General features: G+C 51.0%; 1 protein-coding gene across 2 annotated transcripts in view; it reads right to left on the minus strand.

The window, feature by feature from the left end:
• The window catches only part of SLC25A15 (solute carrier family 25 member 15), a 43,184-nt gene extending 35,006 nt beyond the window's left edge, over nt 1-8,178 (minus strand). The window contains exons 1-3 of one of the 2 annotated variants that reach the window (XM_049701085.1): nt 8,005-8,178; nt 4,987-5,111; nt 1,049-1,307 (exon numbers count right to left, since the gene is read on the minus strand). In XM_049701085.1, the coding sequence (XP_049557042.1) occupies nt 1,049-1,307; nt 4,987-5,041 (314 nt within the window). In that variant the 5' untranslated portion in view covers nt 5,042-5,111; nt 8,005-8,178. Of the gene's footprint in view, nt 1-1,048; nt 1,308-4,986; nt 7,946-8,004 lie in introns of those variants that run through there. The other variant, XM_049701086.1, reaches the window with a different exon arrangement.
• Between the last annotated feature and the right edge of the window lie 529 nt (nt 8,179-8,707).

Genomic DNA, 8,707 nt, shown 5'->3' on the forward strand with positions numbered 1-8,707 from the left:
AAAATAAATAAATAATTTTTTTTAAAAAGAGTGAAAACTTATAAAATAAATCAATGTTCAAAGGAGTAAAGGCTAAACATCCCAGTGGTTTCCGAATTCCTTTTAGTCTCGGTATAATAAATACCCAAGGAATGACCAAATACACACCCAAGTCTGATGTTTGGGGCAGACTCGACCAATGAAACAGTAGGTTCACCTGCATCTTCTCAGATGCTCTGACCCTTCCTAAAATTCCAAGTTCTTCCTCAAACCTATTTGGCTCTTCCAATACCCTGCATTCTGCTGATGACGTGAAACCCAAAACTCGGGTCACAAGTTGCATCTATGGTTTAAGTTCTGCACTTCTGCCCAGAGAAGTGGCACCAACAGCAGCATTTGAAAAGCATCTTCCCCAAATATCATATGATATCACTTATATTTGGAATTTAATTTTTAAAAATGGCACAAGTGAGCTTATTTGCAAAACAGAAACAGACTCACAGATCTTGAAACCAAATTTCAGGTTACCAAAGGGGAAACATGGGGGGAGGGGATAAATTAGGAGATTGGGATGAACATAAACACACTACTCTAAATAAAGCAGATAACCAACAAGGACCTACTGCATAGCGCAGGGAACTCTACTCAATACTCTGTGATGACCTATATGGGAAAAGAATCTAAAAAAGAGTGGATATATGTATATTTATAACTGATTCACTTTGCTGTACACCTGAAACTAACACAACATTGTAAATCAACTATACTCCAATTAAAAAAAAGAAAAATAATAAAAAAAGAAAAATAATTTTTAAAAAAGAAAGAAAAGCATCTTCCTGAAGAATAGAAGGAACTGAGGGTGGTTGTTTCTACGCGGTGGATTATGGGCAACTCTCCTTTTGCATAACACATGTGCGTTTCCCCAGTTTTCTATGATGGCAATGTATGACTTCTTAATCAAAGGAAGTAGTTATTGTAAAAACGGAAATGTTCTTCTCCATAAGGTCTCATAAAAAGCTTGACTACACAAGTGTTGTTTCTCAAAGAGGTCTCAGTGACCTCAACTCACCTCAGCTTCGCCTGCTTTTCCAATCCAACCACTTTCCGTACCACCTGCTGGCAGAATCCGTAGCACATGAAGAGGACGGAGTTCTCGGCGATGTTGGCAATCAGCGCTGGGCTGGTCCCCTTGTAGAAGCCCCGGAAGCCCACCTGGGAGTAGGTCTTCAGGCAGCAGTCGGTGAGGCCCCTGTACAGGTCGGGGAACGTCTGCATCTTCACCTTCATGGTGTCGAAGGGCTGCCCGGTGAGTACACATGCTGTGCCCCCTGCAACCAGGACAGGAATCCTCGTCCAGCACCAGTCTACAGCCACGTGGTAGAGTGCGGCCTCGAGGACCCATGGAGATGAGGGACAGGCAGCCCACCGCAGGGCTTACCTCTGGGTCACTTCATTTTGACGTCCTCCCCCCCCGCCAACCCTTCTAGCTCAGTCCAATAAAACTTCTAGGGGTCCTTCATGAGTCTGGCACCCCGCTCCAGCCCTGAAGGAGCTCAACTCGGTAGAGGAGAGGACGTGTGTTTGACAGTCAAAGCCACCGGATGTGAAGGTGTGACGTGTGTTCAGGAGCATCGGTCAGAGGGACCTGGGCTCAAAGCCCGACTCTGCTGTGAAATCCTGGCTAAGCGATGTGACCTCCGAGCCTCGATTCCCTATCGGGTTAACATGAGGATTAGGAGAAGGCTCTAACGTATTGGCTGCTACACCACAAGTGGCTCACTTACAGCGGTTAACTGTGTCTGTGTGTGCGTCCACATAAAAGGAAGGGGAAGGGAAGAGTCTGGCGTTAATCACGCTTTTGCCTGATGCCCAGTGGTCCTAATGACTATCAGGGAAATAACAGAGGAATAGGCCACAGATAAAGAAAACAAAGGGTCTAATTAGTCCCTGAAGAGCTAAATGTTTGACCCTATGGGAAAACATCTTATTTGGACTCTACCAATTAATGATTTGTATTCAGACAGGAAATGGATTGAAACTTACCCCTGTTTAGCATAAATCATATATTTATATGCTTTTATACGACAAAAGCATTGAATTGCATTCAATTACTTCGATAAAAATTCTGAATGTAAGGAGAAGAATGAACTATTAAACCCTGTAATATCTCCAGACCCTGAACTGGGTCAGCATTTGGGGAACTGTCTGTCACTGGTGAATGCTTCCACCTCCCCTTGGGCCTGGGACGTCCCGTGCTTGTGTCAGGAAACAGCCACTGGATGAGGTTACTAAAACCTCAGCAAAATTGAAGAGAAGGCTTACATATTTCAGAAATGCAATTTCATAACTTAGACATAATACACAGTTACTCCAATGAAGTTGTGGAAAGTAGAGATGGAGGGAGGGCTGTTAAGAATAACTCCCGGGCTTCCCTGGTGGCGCAGTGGTTGAGAGTCCACCTGCCGATGCAGAGGACGTGGGTTCGTGCCCCGGTCCGGGAAGATCCCACATGCCGCGGAGCGGCTGGGCCCGTGAGCCATGGCCGCTGAGCCTGCACGTCCAGAGCCTGTGCTCCGCAACGGGAGAGGCCACAACAGTGAGAGGCCCATGTACCGCAAAAAAAAAAAAAAAAAAGAATAACTCCCAATTAATTATTGGTAGATGGACATTTCCAAAGAGTCTGAAAACTGATCTCTTAAGCAAGCACAAGTGTGATCTCCATGATCCTATCACCACTGTCCCTTTCTTCTAGGACAGCAATGACACATTTCTGCTTTGTTTTGCCACACTATCCCCAGTTCTGAATTAGTGGAATATAATTTAATAAGATGTTACCATAATTAGAGTTATTCTCTCCCAGGTACTGATGGGCTAGAATAAAATAAGATACTACTTGTGTCAAAAATAATCATTCTGGGCTTCCCTGGTGGCGCAGTGGTTGAGAGTCCGCCTGCCGATGCAGGGGACACGGGTTCATGCCCCGGTCCGGGAGGATCCCACGTGCCGTGGAGCGGCTGGGCCCGTGAGCCATGGCCGCTGGGCCTGCGTGTCCGGAGCCTGTGCTCCGCAACGGGAGAGGTCACAACAGCGAGAGGCCCGCGTACCGCAGAAAAAAAAAAAAAAAAATCATTCCAAAAGAGGTGAATGTCAGAATTTTTAAAGTGGGTTCATAATTTTGACAACCTAGATGCATTTTAATTCTATCACAACAGATCCTACAGTCTATCTTTGATAGAGTGACTGAAGGATATAAAATTCCAAAAGCTGAGCATCCCTCATGGGGTAAAATGCCCTTCTATTGCAGAGACACAGACTGAGCCCAGGCATTCACGGGAGGGTAAGAGGATGCCAAGGGCAAGCAAGTGGGTCCACTGTTGCCAAAGTCATTATCCTCCGCAGTATGGCATTGGGGGAGCGGGGAGTGGTGAAGGGGTCGGGGATGGTGCACAGGGCCTGGGGGGCTTGATTCCACGGCAGGGTGAGGGGCTGACCCAAAGGCACTCAGCGCGTAAGAGGCCGTGGGGCGGAATCCAGGCAGCCCTTGGTTCCCCTGCTCCTTGTCGTCTCTGACCTGGGAGCGCCCTCGCCTGAACTTATCAGTGTCTGCAGACTTCCTCATGAGCCTACTTTGGCCGATTTCTGGTTCATGGAAAAATACTTCGATCTTCCCTGAACCCATGATTTCTTTTTTACAATTAAGAAGACGACAGGGGACTTCCCTGGTGGCACAGTGATTAAGACTCCACGCTCCCGGGCTTCCCTGGTGGCGCAGTGGTTGAGAGTCCGCCTGCCGATGCACGGGACACAGGTTCTTGCCCCGGTCCGGGAAGATCCCACATGCCATGGAGCGGCTGGGCCCGTGAGCCATGGCCGCTGAGCCTGCGTGTCCGGAGCCTGTGCTCCGCAGCGGGAGAGGCCGCAACAGTGACAGGCCCGCATACCGCAAAAAAAAAAAAAAAGACTCCACACTCCCAACGCAGGGAGCCCGGGTTCGATCCCTGGTCCGGGAATTAGATCCCACATACACGCTGCAACTAAGAGTTCGCATGCCACAACTAAGGAGCCCGTGAGCCGCAACTAAGACCCGATGCAACCAAATAAATAAATATTAAAAAAAAAAAAGACGACGACAGGATGAGAGAAGGCAGCTCTGACTGCTCTTGATCTGTTGACTCAGGAGGTCCCACCAGATAAAAGGACAATGGGCAACCGGCTCCCCTGGCCTCTTCACTCCAAGGAGCGGTGACCCAATATAAGAATCGGTGAGGGAGGCAAGGGTAAGCCAGGGTCTGCATCTGGGAAGTATGGGCATTCCAGCGCTCCTCCAGCCCTAGAATCATCCAGGAATCTGGAGAACCAAGTAACCACCCAGGCACTTCCAAGTCTGTCACTTGCCTCAGGCTGAAAAAAGGTGACCTTTCTAAAGAGTGGCCTGCGGTGGCAGGTGCTGCCCAGAACTCGATGGTGCCTAGTGGGGCCAGAGTCCGCCCCAGCACTCGCCCCGCCCACCACTCCTCGGCCAATCCTGGGGCCCCTCCTTTCAGGGCTTTAAGACACAGTAAAAAGTCAGCCTGATTTACCAATGACATTTCTAAGGGTATCCTTTCTCTCCCCCAGCAGTTGTAAGGACAGTAACTAGGATTTTCCCTGGAGAGATGGCACAGTGTTATTTTTGCACTCTAAGGCCTCTGAAGGCTGCCAGGCTTGGGGTGGAATCCTGCATATCCCAGCCACATGGCAATGGACGAGTGGCTTCAGCTCTGAGCTGTGATACGTTCCAGCTGTCACCCGGGGACACTCCCACACCATACCCTGACTCATAGCTCTAATACAGCGGGAACTACTCTACCTTCTGCTGTGTTTGCAACACAGTATCACACCTGTATTAAGTGGATTCATTCCAGGGTTAAAGCATGTCGCTTCTGGAGCTACAAAGGCAATGTCTTCACCAGAGCTCACTTGCAGAAGGTATCTGAGGAATAAAGGAGGGGTTTTCTCTGGGATTACCTGCGGCCCCCGCCGTAAGGTCAATGGCAGCTTGGATGGCAGGATTGGATTTCATGTTTGCCCACTCCTCTGCTGGGTTCCGCGGAGGGCAACTCTCACGAGCTTACAATGGGCACCTCATATTCCTAGAAGGAGGCAAGAGTTCACCATCAGTCGGGCCTCCGCAGCCCCCCTTTCTCTAGGCCTGCTGCCTAGCTACTGGACTTGAACTTCAGGGAACCGGGAAACTGTCTCTACGTTGCTCCAAAGGAGGGGGCTCGAGCTGTCAGAGCAGTTTAGTGATCCGCCTCCCCTTCTCCCTGCCCACCACCTCCCCATGAAAAGCACGCAGACCAAAAACCTTGCTCACGTAGCACTGCTACAGCCACAGGTGAGGGCACTTCAACCAACCTTTCTGAAACCCTCAAGAAACGAAAGCCAATAAGCAAGCCAACCGCACATCCCAAGCCCCATCAAACCAGTTTTTCAGAGGCCTAAGTTAAACCATCAATCCACTGGGTTCTGTTCCAAATTCAGACAGCGGCCTGAGACCCTAAGAGAAGGTCACAAAACAGTAGCCTGGAAAGGAATGGGTTAGGAGCTCGGCCAAGTGACACACGCCTGGGTCTGAATGCTTGCTCTGCCACTGGTATGGTGGCCCTTTGGGCCCCTAAAGCTGGAGGTTCCCGTCTATACAAGGTGAAAAATAAAAGTACTATCATTATAATACGAGGGCAATCAAACAGCCACATCGGACAAATACGACGATGAACTGTGAACACACACCAGGAGGTCTTAGAACAACTACAAAGCACAGCACCAAACATTACTATCATCATAGGCCTTCCAGAACTTCTCAACCATAAACATGCACACGAATCACCTGGGGACCTTGTTAAAAGGCCGATTCTGATGTGATTGGCTTCAAGTGGGACCAGAAATGCTGCCTGCCTTCACCTGCTCCCAGGTGAAGTTGATAAAATGCCTGGCTATTAACCATACTTTGAGAAGCAACCCCTGGGTCCATTGCGCCCCTAATTTGCTTGATAAGAATCACCTGGGACACTTGTTAAACATTCCAATAACCAGGCTGCTCTCCTGGAAATGTTGATTCAGTAGGTTTGAGCTGGAGCCTAGAAGTTTGGGAAAACCAGGGTCTACTCCTCTACTTTAGACAAAAATCAACCATTGGCAAGGCATGGACTTAATTAATATTGACTAGAAAAGGAGAGGTGTTTCATTCACATAGAATATTAAAATAACCAATACAGAAACCAATTCTGTATGATTTTCAAGCTATGTCACTGACTTAACGCCTGAATAACAAGGAATGCTTTTTATCCATCACACTGAAGACCTGTGTGATCCCAGTCAGGACACCTCTCAGAGGAGGGGGTGGGCAGGCTGGATGACCAATGAATACCAACATCTTCCTAATCAGCAGCAGCGGAGAATAATTTTAGCCACCAAGAAGTTTTTTAACCACTTGAAGCATGTTGTCAATGACTAGACACCAAGAATCTTTACAAAAAATGTTAAAACCAGCAACAGCACAAGAACACTACTTAATAAAGCAACTAAAATTAGACATACAATTAGATGTACAAAACACTGACTTTATGTTACTGATAGACCTGGAGAGGCAGTACCAATTACTAAGGTTGATAAGACGGTGACCATCCAGTATCTAGAGAAGGATATCAGGGTCCTAACCCAATCTCTTCCTTTTCCAGATGGAAAACTGAGTCCAGAGGAAGACAAGGACTTGTCCAAGGTCATACAACAAGTCCGTGGCAGAGACAGGATTCAACTCAAGTCTTGCCTTTTGGGTCTGTTCTATCAAGCAGAGTATTCCCACCTGGCCAAAAAGAGAAAACAAAACACCCAACCCTGCATTTTAGAGGAAAATGGAGACAAGGGGGGAAAGGAGTCACAGACAGGTCACATCCAATGCAGCCCATTCCCTTGGCGGGGGTGGACATTTCTTTCTTAGAAGAGGCACAGCAGATGGTACTGTGTCATCAATGCGAATTCAACCCTTTTAGATTCGACCCTTTTAGGCAAGTCAAACAAACACATCAACTCCTACAAATAACTACTTGTAGAATTATTAGAACAGTTAACAAACAGTCTTAACAGATTAACTCAGAAGGGGCATCTGTTTCAAATTACGCGTAGCTTTGGCTTGAAGGAGGCAATGGGGCGTGGAGGCAGCCAGACTGATCAAGTTGAGTTAATTAAACTGATTCGTGAGCCTTCGTACCAACTGGAAGAGAAAAACGGAATCCTTTCAGCGTCCCTTTACCCTTCCTTCAAACTACACCGGAGTCAAACTCCAAACGAAACAACGCAGACCATGTATCTTTTTCATTCCTTCGGGAAATTAACTTATCGTGTGGGAGAATCCGAGGAGGCCGCATTCCCCACTAGGTAACACGAATTGCTCCGGGAAGATTCCAGCTTCAAGGCCGAAGCTGGCGCCCGCCATCCGAGCGCCCAGAGCTGGTGGGGCCCACGGGCGCTGGGATGCAAACCAGTCTCGCCGCTCAGCAGCTGGCTCGGGAGCTCCTGCTCCGGGGCTCGGGATCCCGATCCGCACAAGGGTCAGCTTAAGGAGACAACTTCCAACTTTGTTGTCTTCCCGGCCCTAAACGTTCGCTGACTCTGCCACAACAACCTGCGAGGGTCTCCCATTCATAAGCGCCTCCGCCCTCCCTGCCCGGCGCGGTGCCGGCATGACACTACGACCGGGCAAATGAGGGCAACCTTTCCCGGGACGTGACCACTGCGCGCAGGAGGCGGCGGGGCCCGAGTCTCCATGGAATCCCAGGCAAAGCGCGGGAAGGCGGCGCCCGCGGGCCCCCGGGCACGTGTGCGGCGCGGCGGGCCCGGGACCCCGGATCTCCACCCCGCCTCCCGGGAGGGTCACGCCGCCCAGGCGCGGAGGCCGGCCGGCTCGCCCGCTCCCTCTCCCTCTCCCTCCCTCTCCTCCCGGCCGGTTGCCTGCAGCCCGCGAGCGCCCGGCTGAGTTGCGCTCACCGCCGTGCCGACTGGCCACGTCCTACTCGCGCTCCGCCGCCAGCTCTCGACTCTGGCTCGGCGGCGGGGGCGGCCGCTTAACACCCACGTGGGCTACCGGCCGGCCCTCCGCCCCGCCTCCCGCGCCAGACTGCCGCCGGCAGGCGCCCCGCGGGCTCAGGAGCGACCCCTGCGGCCGGGACGGGCTGCGCTGGGGCTGGGGCCGGGGCCGGGGCCGGGGCCGGGGCCGGGGCGCCTCCCGCCTGCCGGGGAAGCGGAAGTCGGCGCGGTGCGGCGGCGCGCTCGGGCCGGGGGGCGCGCCGGGAGCGGGAGGGGCTGGCGGGGCCGGGGGGAGGGCTGGGAGCCGCGGCCTCCACGTCGCTTTCCTGCCGTTCGGTTCCCGGAGGCCCTCGGTGAGCTCGTCTCTAGTTCGACCTCAGGAGGGGCGGGGGCGGGGGCGGGGGGTGTCGGAGTGAGGACGAGGGACTGAAGTCTTCAGGCTGATTAGCTTTGCAGGAACTCGGGGCTCAAGGCTTTAATTTTATGTTATAATTGAGTGCGAAAGTACTGGAAAGGTAGTGATGAAAAATAAATTTGCTTATTGCTGGTAAAAACAAAACCCCAAACATTTCCCAGTCCGCCCTCCGCGAGGACATCCATCCCCACCGATGACATTTCGGAAAGCACACCCACCGATGAAAACTGTAACTCTAAATGTCCTTTT

This window comes from Orcinus orca, chromosome 18 (genome assembly GCF_937001465.1).
Source record: "Orcinus orca chromosome 18, mOrcOrc1.1, whole genome shotgun sequence".
Lineage (NCBI taxonomy): Eukaryota > Metazoa > Chordata > Mammalia > Artiodactyla > Delphinidae > Orcinus > Orcinus orca.